General features: G+C 48.3%; 2 protein-coding genes across 8 annotated transcripts in view; one reads left to right on the top strand and one right to left on the bottom strand.

Annotated features, from left to right (window-relative positions):
• Positions 1 to 343: 343 nt before the first annotated feature.
• The window catches only part of HYOU1 (hypoxia up-regulated 1), a 19838-nt gene continuing 4696 nt past the window's right edge, over positions 344 to 15485 (bottom strand). The window contains exons 1-26 of one of the 7 annotated variants that reach the window (XM_028514702.2): positions 12295 to 12338; positions 11298 to 11389; positions 10962 to 11055; positions 10703 to 10781; positions 10394 to 10548; positions 10241 to 10317; positions 9760 to 9941; positions 9429 to 9544; positions 7621 to 7813; positions 7286 to 7420; positions 7026 to 7108; positions 6784 to 6916; positions 6418 to 6605; positions 6047 to 6185; positions 5464 to 5524; positions 5246 to 5325; positions 4682 to 4867; positions 4369 to 4541; positions 4150 to 4237; positions 3924 to 4046; positions 3622 to 3755; positions 3397 to 3481; positions 2514 to 2754; positions 2372 to 2419; positions 1867 to 1917; positions 344 to 1740 (exon numbers count right to left, since the gene is read on the bottom strand). In XM_028514702.2, coding sequence (XP_028370503.1) covers positions 1679 to 1740; positions 1867 to 1917; positions 2372 to 2419; positions 2514 to 2754; positions 3397 to 3481; positions 3622 to 3755; positions 3924 to 4046; positions 4150 to 4237; positions 4369 to 4541; positions 4682 to 4867; positions 5246 to 5325; positions 5464 to 5524; positions 6047 to 6185; positions 6418 to 6605; positions 6784 to 6916; positions 7026 to 7108; positions 7286 to 7420; positions 7621 to 7813; positions 9429 to 9544; positions 9760 to 9941; positions 10241 to 10317; positions 10394 to 10548; positions 10703 to 10781; positions 10962 to 11055; positions 11298 to 11382 — 2991 coding nt within the window. In that variant the 5' untranslated portion in view covers positions 11383 to 11389; positions 12295 to 12338 and the 3' untranslated portion in view covers positions 344 to 1678. Of the gene's footprint in view, positions 1741 to 1866; positions 1918 to 2371; positions 2420 to 2513; positions 2755 to 3396; positions 3482 to 3621; positions 3756 to 3923; positions 4047 to 4149; positions 4238 to 4368; positions 4542 to 4681; positions 4868 to 5245; positions 5326 to 5463; positions 5525 to 6046; positions 6186 to 6417; positions 6606 to 6783; positions 6917 to 7025; positions 7109 to 7285; positions 7421 to 7620; positions 7814 to 9428; positions 9545 to 9759; positions 9942 to 10240; positions 10318 to 10393; positions 10549 to 10702; positions 10782 to 10961; positions 11056 to 11297; positions 11390 to 11479; positions 11499 to 11946; positions 12035 to 12157; positions 12339 to 15485 lie in introns of those variants that run through there. The other 6 variants (XM_036028421.1, XM_028514701.1, XM_036028423.1 and 3 more) reach the window with 6 other exon arrangements.
• The window catches only part of VPS11 (VPS11 core subunit of CORVET and HOPS complexes), a 16531-nt gene continuing 15339 nt past the window's right edge, over positions 14294 to 15485 (top strand). Inside the window, exon 1 of the mRNA XM_036028427.1 lies at positions 14294 to 14310. Within this exon, the coding sequence (XP_035884320.1) occupies positions 14309 to 14310 (2 nt within the window). The 5' untranslated portion in view covers positions 14294 to 14308. The remainder of the gene's footprint in view (positions 14311 to 15485) is intronic.

Raw genomic sequence — 15485 nt, 5'->3', positions numbered from 1 at the left:
AATTCAAATTTATTATTCAAACTTCTATCTTCCAAATTCTATACAAGAACGATCCTGTTCTGGCTGATGAGGCTCAGTGGACTGAGTGCTGGCCTGCGAACCAAAAGGTTGCCAGTTTGATTCCCAGTCACAGCACATGCGTGGGTTGCAGGCCAGGTCACCAATGGAGGGCATCCAAGTTGTCTCTCTCCTCTTCCCAGCTCTAAAAATAAATAAATAAAATCTTTAAAAAAAAAGTTCTGGGAGAACTAAATCACATTTGACAACAGAAAAAAATAGCTTAGAATTCATATCTATTATTTATACTCAGGAAATAAATTCTTAAAGGCCACAGCACAAAAACTAGAAAATAATATTTTATTGAAAGTTTCTCAATTAACAATGGAGCAAACTACAATTTGACTCAAACCTGCCCAACCAGTCTCAACTGCTATTTAAAGAACTCAAACATACAGGGCAGGATGGGGACCCTTAGGTCTCATTTCTGCCAATGTGGGGGAAAAAAAAGAAAAAGAAAAGAAAAACACACACAAACAGGCTTCCCCTTGCACTAGGAACTGGGGTGGCAGCTGTGGTTCCTGCTACAGGCAGAATATTGGAGGACAGCCTCCCCAACATCAGCATAGTGGGTGCAGGACCCCCATCCTAGCAGAACAATTCAGGAAGGTAAACCAGCCTCTTCCTTTACCCACATGGCCTGCCTCAAAGTGAAGTGGCATTTTTACATTCACACCATGTTCTCTCATTCCGCTATGGTCATGGGTTACAATCTCAAATTATAAAGCACACTTTGGTCAGCCCAGGGTCAGGGGGTAAGGAAGAGGATGTCTGGGAGGGCAGAGCAGCAGGAGAGAAACGGGGTGGTCACAAGGACATGGAGCACTAGACTAATGCATAGTGCTTGCAGGATGCTGGCACCCCATGCCAGCCACTCCACATGACACTTCTGGGCCAAGAGTCCACAGGTAGAATTTCATATAGCTCACTCCTGGACAAGTGGCTGGACTCGCTTCACTTTCTCTGTCTACTCTGGCCACTAGACATTTTGTGGATGGGTATGAATCAACTTTGATTTACTTCAGCCAGTCCAGATGGAATTGCTTTGGGCAAGAGGCTAACTTAAATAGCAAACCAGGGAAACCCATAGGAAGAGGAGTCAATGAGGACGGAGGTTTAGGGAAAGAGCTTGGAGGAAAAAATAACATAAACAGGCACTCAGAAATCAAATCTGGTAGCCAAGGCTTTGTAGGCACTGGCTCGTATGTGACATTGATTTCATGTGGAAGAGGAAAGGAGGAAAAGGATGATGACCAGAGAAAACTGGAGACTAAAAACAGAGGACATCCTTCCCACTACCAGGTCTGCCAATCGGTGATGGACATCCTCTTATTTACCCACAAAGATTAAGACCTAGAAGTGACTCTTCCCAATTTATGGCCTGGGTAGGTACAGAACCAGGGGATGGAAGTGGGAACAGAACAATTCCAGTTTTAACCACAGTACTATGGAAGAAACTGGTAAGCTGTCCCTTCCCCTTATCCACACATCCAATCACAGGTGAGAGAAAAGGAACTCAAGCCTCTGAGGGCAGGAATAACCCCTCCTGCCAACCCTTGATGTTTAATAAATAGAGGTGGTAGAAGGAAGTGGAAAGGAATAGGGAACTGGAAGGCAAGGGCTATAGTTCATCATTCTTCAAAGTTTGCTTCTGTCCTGTTGGCTGCTCCTTCTGTTCAGGTCCTGTTGAGAGTTGGGGAGACAGAGAAACAATAGCAGGTAAAATGGTGGCACCTGGCCCCAATTATGTGCAGACAGTTCCCCCATTCCCTACTAGGTTTCACATCACACCACTAGCTCCACCCTCACCTGTTCCAGGACCTTCTAACTCCAGAGGTTCAGCATCTGCTGGTCCAGATTCTGCTTTTGGGAAGGAATAGTTTAGTGTCTGCAGAAGGGAAGACGGGGGACTAGAGAGGTTGGCACACTTTTTCCGTAGAGTCAGAGTAAGTAAAAATTTTAGGATTTATGGGTCACATCCAGTCTCTGCATATCCTTTTTTTCTTTTAAATACCTCCAAAATGTAAAGATCATTCATAGCTCATGGGCTGTCCAGAAACAGGCTATGCCTGCCAGTTCGCCAACCCCTAGTCCACAGGTGGGAAACACAAGGCCCAAGGGCACCTTATTTCTATCCTGTGGCAGCACTGAGTTCTCGCTTAACTGTTAAGGAGTAGTTACATTTATACAGTCCTAAAATTACATTCAGCCCTTTGAAGGCAACCGTGAGGCTGATGTGGCCCCTGGTGAAAATGAATATGACACCCCTGCCCTAGGCTAAGCAATGTCCATATTTTCAGTTTCCCCAACTCACGAGTCTCTTTCTCAGGTTCTGAAATGGGCTTTGCATCTTCAGTCTGGCCTGAAGGGAAACCAGGAGTAAAATGTAGTCCCAGAAGGGAAAGGAGGCATACTTCCTGCCCAGTAGCACCTGGAGCCAGGCACCCTGCCCTCACCTGGTGGACGGATGACCTTCTCCCCCTGGTCACTGGCACTGACATTGAGTGGAGGTTCTGCCCGGGTTTCATTCTTGTCCTTGGGCCTGGGCCGGGGCTTGGTAAATTTAGCCTTATTTAGCAAATACTGCACTTCACGGTCTAGAGCCATCATCTTGGCCTCAATGTCTTTTGAGAGCAACACTGGCTTCTCTGTGGTGGGAAGCTTGGCCTGCTCGGCTATTGTTGCATTCTTCCAGGCCTGTGGGTAAGGATAGCACAGGCTCAGAGCTAATAATGCAGATAGCAGACATCTCTGTCCCAGATGAAACTCACCCCCAACTGGCCTCAGACTCTTCCCATGGACTTCAAATTACTTTGCAACCTCCAGTCATCAGCCCCACAGGGGTAAGAAAACTCCTCAGAATTGTATTCAAGGCTTTCCACAAGGGAGTCTCAAGTTACAAGTTTCTGATACACATTCTATTAGTTTGGACTAAATACAGCTGAACCTCTTGATCATTCCCTTCTTGTCTCTCCACTTCTGAGCTCTGGTTTAAAAATGCCCCCTCACATCCAAAAGCTTCCACTTCACATGACATATCATTCTCACCTATCCAAACTCTAGGCCACTTTCTGAGTCCAGCTCATGTCCCAGCTTCTCAAAGCATCTTTCTCTAACCTCACAGGGATGTTATTCCTCCAGTCTGACCACTCAAGGCTCTGACCCTTGTTTGGGACTAATCAGACATGGCCTCAAACACAAACATCTTTTGCCATCCCAATTAACTGCTAAGCCAGGAGACAGAGGCATGTTGAGTCTCCACTTCTCCGCATCTCCCATGCTACCTAAAATGGCACTTAGCCAGGTAAGTATCCAGTTAAGTATCTATACAGTGATTACCCAGGTCTCATTGATGACTTTCTCTAATGTTGTCATCTCCACCTCAGTGAAGATCTGGTCCATCTCTGGGATAAGTCGGGCACCCCTGGAAGCCAGAGGGGAGACAATCAGCTCAGGAGGAAGTGGGGTCTGAGGTGTGGGTATGGGGAATGGGAAGCTGATAGGAACGAGTGTTGGTGGGTTTGACAAGACTGGGTAAGAAAGAAAGGGTAAGGGGCTTCTCACTTGAGGAACATGCTGGAATGGTTGAGGAGATTATCAAGGGCAGACAGCCGCTCAGGCCACTTCTTACGCTCTTCTACCCGAAAAAACAACCCTTGGCACAGTTTCCTCAGCTCAGCCAGCTTTTCCTTCAACATCTGATGGATATAGTATGAGAATATGTAGAGGAATTCAAAGGATAGCAAGACAGCCCTGGAGCCAGCCCTGCAGTCCTCTTTAGGGCCTCACACCCCAGCTCTTCTCACCTTCTCTGATCCTAGAAGAGAGCTCCCATTCCGCCCACCATATACTGGGACACCCCTTACCACTGTGGTGGCTCCAAAACCTTCATCCTCCAGCCAAGTGGAAGCAGTGTTGAGTCTCCCAGAGATCTCTTCACGCTGTTCCTCAGTGGACACTTCCTGGTACTCGGGCTGGTATAACTTGTCCTAGGGAGGTACATACAAGCAAAAGCAAGCAGCGAGCCCCTATGGGCAAGGCTCACAGAGTCACACACAGGTCCCAGGGCAAGTGTGCCTCCACTCTACCAACCTGGGTCTCAAAGATGAAAGCTTCCAAGCTATTGGCAGCTTTCTCCCGCTCCTGCTTCTCTAGATCTCGGACTGTCAAGTCCTGAAGTCTGTGGGACAAAAGGAGAGACAGACATGAGGGAAAGGGAATGCACAGCCAGAAGTACCATTGTGCATCCTGCTCGCCACCCTCCACATATATACATCTACACCCACAAACACCCTCACAGTCTTTACTCACTTCTGTGCTGAATGGGCCAGCTCGACCTCAGACAAGTCGGGTAGGTCCAGAACTACTAGCTCCACCCCAATCTCCTCTACCATTTTCTGCTTCCGGGAAGGCTTCTGCTTCTTTTCTTCCTCTAAGGCTGGAGAGACATCCTCAGACCCTGGCTCCCTCTTATCAGTTGGCTTCTGTGTGGAGAGATGAGGATGTCAGGAAAAGCTTAGGTCCTTCTCTTATCCACAGGAGGGGCTTGAGGGGATGAGAAACAAGGCAGGCATCTGTTTCTTTAGCCTGTGTCCAGTCTGGCCTTATTTTGCCTATAGCTTACCTGGGCCTCAGACTTTTCCCCATTTTCTTTGTTCATGGCCTTTTCTCCCCCAGGGGCTATATCCTCCTTAGGCTCAAGGGGTGGAGGATGAGAGGTGTCCTCTACTGGGGTCTCAGCTTCTTCCTTGAGTTCCACTTGCTCTCCAGGCTCATCCTTACTCCCCTCAGTAAGGCTTTCCTCTTCCTCCTGGGACACAATCACAGACACACCACAGGGGATGGTTAGGACCTATGTAGTAAGACCAGCTTAGCAAGGCCAGGTCCAGCGGCTCTGCTTTGAAGGGGCTAACAGCTTGCAGATAGATAGAAGGCAACTGTACAGAAAAGGGCAGTGGGTTGTTTGGACTGCAACAGTCTAGTTAGGCAAAAAAGAAGAGTCTGGAGATAAGGGGAATGGGCCTTGAACCTTGAGCACAGGAATAGCTCAGAGTGCAGAGGAAGGTAAGGTTACTCGTTGTGGACCGAGAGGAAGATCTATTAAATCTTAGGCAGCTGGGATACCCACCCCAACTCTCTGTCCCCACCTACCATCTTCTAGGCTCTCCTGGCTCCACTCTGGGCTTACCTGAATGTTGTTGGTACCATTCTCTTTGGTATCTGGTGTGGTCCCTCCTCCAAACAGGCTAGAAATGGTGTTGCCAAGTTCTAGGGGTAAGAAAGCCCAAAGACTCAAACAGGATCCCAGGGGTGACTCCACCTCCTAACTCAAAGGCAAAGCCTGCTCAGTATGCACCCAAGTATATTTCTCGTGCACACATACACACACATGCACGTGCATCTTACTGGTCAGAGTCGATTCTTCCTCTTGGCTATCCTCCACCAGTGTCTCGAACACAGATTCTACCTGAAAACAAGAGTTTCAAGGTGAAGAAATGCACATGTAAACTCACCTTTTCACTGAAAACCTCCAGCCATGGTGGGGTCTGCTTATGCACATCCACATAACTCCCAGCTGTGTTGGCTTCTTCTCTCACTTGCCTTCTTCTAAAAGCTCTTGGATCAAGTCACCCTCTCTCCTTTGATTATGAGCCCTCTGAGGACAAGATCACAGCTCCTTTTTACCTCAGAGCCCTGTACTTCTCTACTCAAAATAGAATGGGCCATTATATCCAAGACTGTACTCTAAAAGATTAATCCTCAGAACTGTTCTTCAAAATTGGGTTCCTCAGCCATTGTAAGGTTCCTGAAATTTACAATGTTCTTAAGCATTTACAGGCTACAAGGAGGACCACAACAAATCCTTGGTTAACTTTGTTTAGAGCCAAGATTTATCCAACCTCAAAACCCTCTTCATTTCTCATGTTCTGGAAAAGAGTGGTGGGGCCTGGGCCCTTGCCCTATACACAGGGTCTTTCTCTGAGCTTACCCTGTCTAAGCTGAGCACACCACTCTCGTCCAAGTTGAAATGAGCCTTGATACCCTTGGACTCGTAGTCAGCATACTTCCTGAAGCTGTCACCCACACCTTTTAGCTTCACTGTGGTCAGATTCTGGGAGCCAAATACCCTGGTTGAGAGAAAAGAGGAGTTCAGAGGAACCCACCCAGTATGCCCCTAGCACTTGACTACATAGCTTTCTGGCATGAGGTGTTGAGGCCCTCCCTTAGGAGGAGGGCAGCACCCTCTAAATAAGATGCTTACCCCACCCCAACCCCACCCATTGCTTCTCCTGGGTTAGCCCTGTAGGCCCCAATTCCTCCCTCCCTGGAGTTCCATCCTGCCCGTCCCTACCCCCTCACCGAAGTTCCTCAGGCCCCAGGAAGCCAAGGTCACCATAGTTGATGTGGAAATTAAAATCATGGTTGTAGCGGTTAAATGTAATAACTTTTCGCTGAGGGTAGGGCCCCATCCGGGAGAAGAGAACACGCTTATTGTGCTTCAGGCTGTGAACCCCAGGCTCCTCCTCTACCTCCCTTGTGAACTCAACCTACACAGCAAGGCAAAGGAGGCACACACTGGAGAACCAGAACAGGTTCTGGGGTAAGGGTGGGTGAGTAACATCAACTGGCAGAAAGACAAAAGAGACAGACTAGAGAAGACAAAAGGGGAGACCACACTTGGAGAGGTAAAGGGAACTTATCACCTGATCAGACAGGCTAACTCACCAGGATGGGGTAGATCACTGCATCTCGGACTACAAAGGGCTTCACCTTGAAGGCTTTGCTGAGTGCAGCTGCCTGGTATACAGCCCCCATTGCAGCTGCTTCATCTGCATTGATGTTCTTCCCCAGCTCCTCCCTGTTGAAAGTTCCAAGCTTAGCACAGGCTACTCTGTAGCTCCCAGCCTGGCCTCCCTCCCATCAGCCATCTAGCTGCTCAGTCTTGGAGTCCTAGCCCCCATACTCACTTGCCCACAGCCTTTAGCAGCACCTCCTGAACTTTGGGGACCCGAGTGGCCCCACCCACTAGGATCACCTGCTCAATCTCATCCTGCAGAGGAAAACAGAATGTGAGATGGAACAGCATGTAATTGACCCTCCTCCTCAGCAATGACTCTAACATTCCTGCTCCTTCCTCCTGCCATGTAATCTCTTTCTATCCCACTTGTCTCCTGCCCTGGGCCCACTTCCGTCTCCTGTCCTGGGCCCACTTCCGACTACCACTCACCAAATTCATTTTGGCACTCCGGAGGGCCTGCTGCACAGGCCCAGGCACCCGCTCAAATAAGTCTGCACACAGCTCTTCGAACTCCACTCGAGTCACTTTTGCCTTGAAGTCCACATCATCCATGAGGCCCTCAATCTGGGGGAGGATAAGGAGTGTCAGAGTTCTCACCCAAGTCCTGCTCCCTGGAAGAGCAGGCCAGAAACCAAGAGAACAGGACTTCAGAAGGATAGCAGGAGGCACAGGAAGAAAGGATGGGCCACACCAGGATAGTTCAGGATAGTGGGGTCCTCCACCCTTTGGTTGAGGAATATTGCCAACCAGCGACATGTGGGCACCTGTGCCATGTGGTCAGCATTGGCACTCAGGACAGTTTTGAGTCGATTAGCCTCACGTAGCAGCTTGGCCATGGCACGGGGGTTCTCCCTCACATCCTTCCCTCTCTGGCCCTTGCGCTGCTCATTGAAAAGCCTGGCGAGGTGGTCACGTAGGCGGAGCTCCATCTCCAGGCCCCCCAGGGTACGGTCAAACCTATTTAGGAAAGGTAACAGGGACAAGTGTAAGCAACACACAGGGCCCCTTCACCTACACAGGAACCTGACTCTCATCCCACATGGTGACATCTCACAACGACAATTCATCTACCCACCCATTCAACTGTAATTACTGGGCATCAACTGTATTGTCCCTGGAGATACAATTTGGAAAACAAAAAAGAAGGAGTCTACAATCTAGCAAGCAAGTAATCATAAAGTTTTAACCACCCCATGTGTTATAAAGGAGAGGTAAACAATGCTGTTAGAACCTATACATGAGAAGTTTCAGCTATTTACAGATGTCAGGGAAAGTTCTGTGATGGGGTACTTAAGCTGAAACCTGAAGGATGAGTTGGAGTTAACTAGGTGAAAAGGAAAAAACATTCTAGACAGAGAAAATATGTATAAAGCTCCTGAAGTGAAAGCAAGCATGGTATATTCCAAATGAGGGCAAGTATGGCTGACGCTCAAAAAGCAAGAGGCTCAGGATTAGAGACAAGCACATAGGCACAGCCTTATAGGCTATTTATTAGCCTATAAGGGTATTTATTTATTATTTTGAGAGTATGTTTATTAAAGCTGGTGATAGTGAAACAAAGAAGGGTTTAAGACAGAAGCAACAGGAGAGAGTGTAGGCAGGGATGCTTTGGCTCTCCAGAAACGTTACAGGAAAGAAATAAGCCTAGTCAGGGCTGCTTTGGCTCACTGAAAAGTCAGAGAAAAGAGGCCTTAGAGACAGGTTCTGGTGGTTAGCCTGGGACAAGCTGCCACTGCCCATTGCTCCCCTGGTTGCAATTTTCATGGGGACCCTTAGAGTTTAGGAAATACACACCTGAGAAGGAAGAAGGGTAAGGGCATGCTCCCAGGAGGGAGAGTGCTGAAGGGTTTTGAAAGAAACTGGTTATGATCAGGTTGGCATTTTGAAAAGAATCCTCTGGCTACAATGTGGAGAAAGAACTTGAGGGAGACCACACTAGAAGCAAGAGATCTTTGAAATTCTATAGGTAAGAGGTGATAGTAACTTTAACGAGGGTGGTAGCAGTAGAGTTGGATGGAAAAGGATGGGGTCAGGAACTAAGACAATATCAGTGATAAGTTATTTAAGTAAACTGGAATTGATGAGATAGTGAATTAAAAGACTGAATCTCGCCCTGGCTGGTGTAGCTCAGTGGACTGAGCGCGGGCTGCGAACCAAAGTGTCGCAGTTTCAATTCCCAGTCAGGGCACATGCCTGGGTTGAAGGCCACAGCCCCCAGCAACCGCACATTGATGTTTCTCTCTCTCTTTCTCCCTCCCTTCCCTCTCTAAAAAATAAATAAATAAAATCTTAAAAAAAAAAAGACTGAATCTGAAATCCTACATATGGTCTGTAGTCTTGTGAATTTTCTTAGAAGTTCAGTAGGTTCCCTGCCTTTTAATATTCCCAAACTGTCTTCTTCCCCCATCTTCACCTTGCTTTTTGGCAGAAGTACACTACAATAACTGATGGCAGTTTAACCAGGACAGCATTCCTGCAGGGAGTGGGAAAGTGAGGCAGTTGCCCCTCCAAAAAGACATCCCCATCTACGGGTCTCTCTCAGCAAGCAGCCTTCCTCTGAACCCCCACTTACCCTACTCCTTGGATTTGCAGCTGTGGCTGCATTCCCGTCTCCTTAGTCTTCACTGTCTGGTAGGTCACAATGGTGCACACAGTGCTGCCTGAGCCCATGTCATAAAACATGATGTGCTGTAGAGACATCAAATTAATTGTCACAGGAATTCAACTCCAGGCTGCCTGCTGCTTCCAAGAGGCTGCACCAACTCTCAACTGAAAGCCCAATGGCTCCAACATGGGCTGAGAGGAGGCGATCTGTGCCAACAAGATGCAAAATGAGCCAAGTGGTGTCCATCCGCAAAACAAGTCACCCTGCAAGTCTGGTCAGAAGTTCTTCCCTGGCTCACCTGGGCAGTGGTGTTGATATCTTTCCGACGGAAGACACCATAGCTAAGGGCAGTAGCAGTGTTGTCATTGATGAGCTGCAGCACTTTGAGGCCGGCCATTCGAGCAGCCTGCAGCACAGCTCGGCGCTCAGCTTGATTGAAGAAGGCTGGCACAGTGATCACTGCATCCTTGATGGGCTGTTCTACAGAGGACAACAGGACAGGGTTCCCACCTGCTCCATACCTTGGATGAGGATTTTCCAGTCCTGGCACTCTTGACATTTTGGGCCAGATAATTCTCTGTGTTAGGTGCTGTCCTGTGTATTACAGGATGTTTGGCAGCACCCCTGGCCTCTACTCACTAAATGCTAATAGCAGCTCCTCAGCTGGGACAACCAAAAATGTCTTGAGACACAGTAAAATATTCCCCTGGAGGTAAAATTTCCCCCATTTTGAGACTCTAGGGAACCTGGCCACCATTGACTCCACCCTGGCTGCTCACCTGCAAAATCTTCAGCCAGAGAACGGGAGTAATTGAGAACCATGCCCAGTACCTCCTCAGGTGAGAACTGCAGCTGCCTGGGGGAAGGGGGGTAGTTAGAGGCAAGGCAACCCAGGCATTAAAGGAAGGACATTTCTCCAGCAGAGCACTCACTGACTGATTTGGAAGTACACAGTCTGCCTCTGTGGGTCAAAGCCTAACTCGTGCTCTGGGAAACGGTCTCTGTAAAGGGCCACATAGGGGTTATCCTCCTGCTTCCCCAGGAGCTGCTGGAAGTAACGTAGAGTAGCCTTTGGATTTTTGATGGCCTGAGAGGATGGAAAGAAGGAACAGAGGATTAGACTCCCAAGCCCACCATCACCTACCTCTTATATAAGAGATTGATAAGGGAACAGAATCTGGGTCTGTCACTTCCTTTCCTCTGCTCACTGCATCAGGGAAGGGGGTGGGCTGGTAGCTCACCAGGCTTGCTGCATTGTCTCCAAAGAATCTTTCATTTTCTTTCAGTGTCACAGCCACTGGGGTTTTCCTCTGGGATTCCCTGAGGAAGAGACATTGGGCCCAGGTGCCTATGGCAGGATATGGACCCAGGAGCCTCAACACCACACATATAATCCATCACCCAAACACCAAAGTCTGTTGTGGGCACTTCCAAGAGCACACAGCACCTTGGAGACCAGATTCCCTCTTTCCCCACCCCTGGCACTGTGGCTGCCCTTACTTGTTCAAGACAATTTCCATGGGCACTCCAGGTTTGACAATGGCTACCTTCATGGACTCACTGCCCAGGTCCACAGACATCACTGCAAGCATATCTGAAGAGGAAATAGATCTGTCAATTAGCCCCTCTTTCCCCACCTTCTTGAGGTTCCTCTCATCAAAATATACCATTTTCCATGGTAAAGGTAAGATAGCAAAAGACAAAGAAAAAGCCCAGAGTCCACCAATTCAAGAGTCCAGAGGCTTCCAATCAAAAGACTCTCTGCCTCTTCCCATCATGTATCATTCATCATTCACTCATTTATTCCTCCTTTCACCCCTCTGCTGGAGTACACACCACTCAGCGACAACAGGTCTGCCAAGAGCACAGCCAATAGGGTCCAACAGACTAGTCTCCTCTGCCTCCTGACAGTGGCTGCCATTGTGCCCCTGGGGAGGAGAAAAACACTTGTTAATCAGATGCCGTGAGTGAAAGAGACAGAACTTCATCCCAAAACAGAGAAGCTCTAAGATTTATACCTGCTCCACTCTCACCCAGGGCAGAGCAGCCTACATCTCTCGCCTACTCCTTAAGAAACTAAGCCTCGAATTATCCCCGGAAGTGCCCCCACAAAGGGCCCAGGTGAAACAGCAAGGACAGGAGAAGGGGACCAGACACTTCCTATAGCACAGGCCGTAACTGCCGCACCACTGGGTCCTTCTGTCAGATACTCGGGTTGTGGCCATGGATGCCCGCCCAGGGCTCAACCACCTCCCCACACTTAGAGCTCCCCGGCCCGCACGGAAAACCAGGCCAGGCCGGGCCTGGATGGGAACTGAAAGATGGTGACACTGAGGGAGGCTGGAGTGGAAGAAGGGCCTGTCTACTTCTCGACATCCCTTTGGGTTGTGCCCCCCACCTCTGCTGTCTACATAGATGCTATACCGGGAACGTAAGGTTCCTTGCTCCGCGAGAACGGCGTGCCCGGCATTCACCTAAGTCTCACCTGACAAAGGCGGCGTCTCCCACTCCCGGAAATGGGTCCCGGCCCAACCCCCCCTAAGGCGTGGGGGCGCCCCGGGACCAAGCTGAGGGAAGCCGAGAGTCCCGGTGTCTGTGCGGCCCTCACTCCCACTATCGACTCACGCCCAGAACTAGCAGGTTGCCTCCCTCTAGGAGGGAAGGCCAGCTCCCATCGCCATCCCCACCCCCTCTACCTCTTGCCTCTGCTTCTGTGGCACCAGCTCTGAGACAAACGCGGTGTCAGGAGTAACCAGGAGGCTAGCAGCACGACCCCAACCCGCGCCCTTCACAACTCCCCTCCGTTTTGCAAACTGTTACATTAGCTACCAACCTCTCAGCGGCGTTTCGCGCACACGCCGGCTCCAGACGCGGCGCACGCTCATTGGAGCCTCCGCTGCCCCGCCCTGCGCCGCGCGCCCAGCCCCGCCCCCACCGCTCGGGCGCGCTCCCATTGGGCCACGTGCTATGCCCGTCCCTCCTCAGTTTCAGTTTGCTACTCCTCCTCGAAGCTTGCCTGCGGCGGAGGGGCAAATCCACTAATTGGGGGGAACCTTCTACCGGCACCCGCAGAAGGTGGGGCTACATCACCGGGGCTCCGACCCCGGTTCGCTCGCGGGACGTTGGTGGCTGAGGTGCTGAATACTTTACTGGTGAGATAGGGAGTGAGGGTGCCTGAGATGGGTGGACTCTCGACAGGCATCTTAGGTGCGCCAAGCGCTTGCCTGCTGGTTGGTATTGAACTCCCCTGGGTTTTGAATTGAAATCAGGAGAATGGCTGCGCCTCAGGCTTAATCCATCCCAGTTCCTTTTGTTTCACCAAGGTGCGGCGGGGGGGCGGGGGGGGGGGCGGCGCGGTTAAAAAAAAAAAAAGGACCACCACCAAGAGATGTTCGCGGATGGGTTGGAGATAATAACACTTGTATTAGTGGCAGAATTTGACCTAAACCCAATTTGTAAGAAAGGATATTCCAAATTGCAAAGCCCTACACACAAGACGCTTATTTGTGAGGTTGTAATTAGTTGAGCATATATGCACCACCTCATATGTATTTAATGTTTCTCTAAAGCTTGTACTTTAAAGCACGTCGGGCAGGTATTTGGCTGTCCTCACTCTCTTCTCTGACCCTTACAGCCTCACCGAAATGTGCACAGCCCTTAGCGAGTTCACATTTATTTTTTCCAGTTGTATTTGAGATGAGCACGCTTTTCTTAAATGTGGAAATGAATCCCCCTTTTCCTCTTTTCTAGTATTGACTCCGAGCCTTCCTTCACAGACGCTGTGTTGAAGAACCCAGCTGTGACATCCAGGACTTGTTTAAGGAACTTCTATTTGTTCTTTTCCCTACTTTCTTGTAATGTTTAGGGAGAGAATGTAGTTCGGTATCTAGGCTTAGAAGATAAACCTACTGGGAGTACCAGGGAGAGGTCTATTTTTCTTCCTTTAAGAATAATGCAGTCTTAAGGTAGGAGAGAAATTTCTAGAAATAAAGAGAAATTCACTTAAAATTTTAACAATTTAATCACACAAATGTAATTTTGAAGACATTCAGATATTCTAGATTAAGTTAAATCCCTTTGATACCATCTGCAACCTCGTTCTCCCCTCTGCAGATGTGTATCTGTTAACAGTGTAGCGTGAAGCCTTCCAGTCATTTTCCTTTGCTTTAGTGTACATATCCAAGGTCTGTCCAGAAGGTATCCAGCCACGTAATGTGAAAAAATAGAGACGTTTATTGAACAAGATACAAGAAACATTGTTCATAGGACAATGATGCCTCAGACAGTTCTCCCACTCGCTAACATTGTATTGTCCTGAATTTCATTGATGGTCTGAAATCTCTTCCTTTTCAAAGGAGATTTTAGTTTTGGGAAAAACGAGAAGTCGCATGGTGCCAAATCTGGGCTGTAGAGGGTCCAAGTCACCCCCACACCTGGGTCACTCAGTCACCTGGGTGATCTAATGTTTTGCCAAAAAACTCTTCAGATGTGATGTGTGAGTGGGCATGGTGTTGTGATGAAGCTATCAGTTGCCTTATAGCTGCGGACTTCTGAATCATCCGAATAGTTTCTACTAGAAGTATGTTCAAGCTTAACACGGAATTGGATGTAGGTTCATTGCTGTAGTTGCTCAGTCATTTTGAATGCGATGGCCACACAGTACACATACTCACTAAGGGTGTTTACCACCCCCACTGACTAATACAGTAAAGTCATTGTTCACCCATGTGCATTTCAGTCCACGCCCTGGCTGCCAGATTTCATTGATGCCATGCAACCTTGGTGTATTGGGATGATGCTGTAACCAACTGAGCAACCTGGGCAGGGTCATGTACATCTCTTGAAACATGTAGGTTATTGCCTTTTTATAAATAAATGATAAAATGTTATACAATTAGATTTTTTTTCAACTTGACCTTTTTTGAGTGGGGTAACATAATAAATCATGCAGTGTTTCCATAATTTATTGTAAAGATTCAATTCATTGCTGTTTACAGCCATAGAGCATTCTATAGCTTGGGTATTGTTTAGCTTAATGATGGACATATAAATTGTCATTTTGGTTCTACAGAGAAAGACTTTGTTTCTCAATGACTGAGTCTACTTTTGTCTACTTTTGGCCATCTGTCCTGTAGGGTAGATTTTTTACCATCCATTTTAGAGTATGCATTTTTTAAAGAATTTATTCATTTATTTATTTCCAGAGAGAGGGGAAGGGAGGGAGAAAGAAGGGGAGATAGACATCCATTTGTGTGAGAGAAACATTGATCAGTTGCCTCTCCCCTGCCCCCAACTAGGGACCCACTCACAACTCAGGCATGTGCCCTGACTTGAAATAGAACTGGCAACCTTTCGATTTGCAGGCCAGTGCTCAGTCCACTGAGCCACACCAGCCAGGACCCAGCATACACATTTTAACATTTATTGAGCCTCTGTCACATGCAAGCACTGTTCTAGGTGCTGGGGTTCCAGAGATGGGGATGACTTTGCCCTTCAGAGAAGTCAGTCTGTCCAGAAACGAATTCTGTATGTTAATGGTTTCATGCACTTATTAAAAACCTATTGAATGACTGCAAATTGGGAAGCTATGAAAGTTAGTCTTCCCTGTTCCTGAATGAGCTCTCATCCTGGAATACTCTTGGTGGGAGCATAGTTTTGCTGCAGCTACAACTTTGACTTGTGTATCTGTCCCTGTGGGAGGTGCAGTAGGTACAAGGGTTCCAGGCAGTCACCTGTTTTGTTCTCTGACCAGAGAACAGTATTTCACAAAAACAAATTGTAAAAAATGGGGAAATGTGACGAAGTGAGTTTGGCATTGTCCCGCAAACCAAAAAGTCATTTCTTCAGTTCCCCATTAGAGGAACATGCCTGGGTTGCGGGCCAGGTCTCCAGTTGGAGGCCTGTGAGAGGCAACCAATAGATTGATGTTTCTGTCCCTCTCTTCCTTCCCCTCTCTCTAAAACAGATGTGACAAACTCATTGTCAGCCCGGGGCCACATCAGCCTCTCGATTGCTTTCAAAGGG

This window comes from Phyllostomus discolor, chromosome 6, assembly GCF_004126475.2.
Source record: "Phyllostomus discolor isolate MPI-MPIP mPhyDis1 chromosome 6, mPhyDis1.pri.v3, whole genome shotgun sequence".
Taxonomy (NCBI): domain Eukaryota; kingdom Metazoa; phylum Chordata; class Mammalia; order Chiroptera; family Phyllostomidae; genus Phyllostomus; species Phyllostomus discolor.
This window is presented reverse-complemented; position numbering and strand designations above follow the sequence as displayed.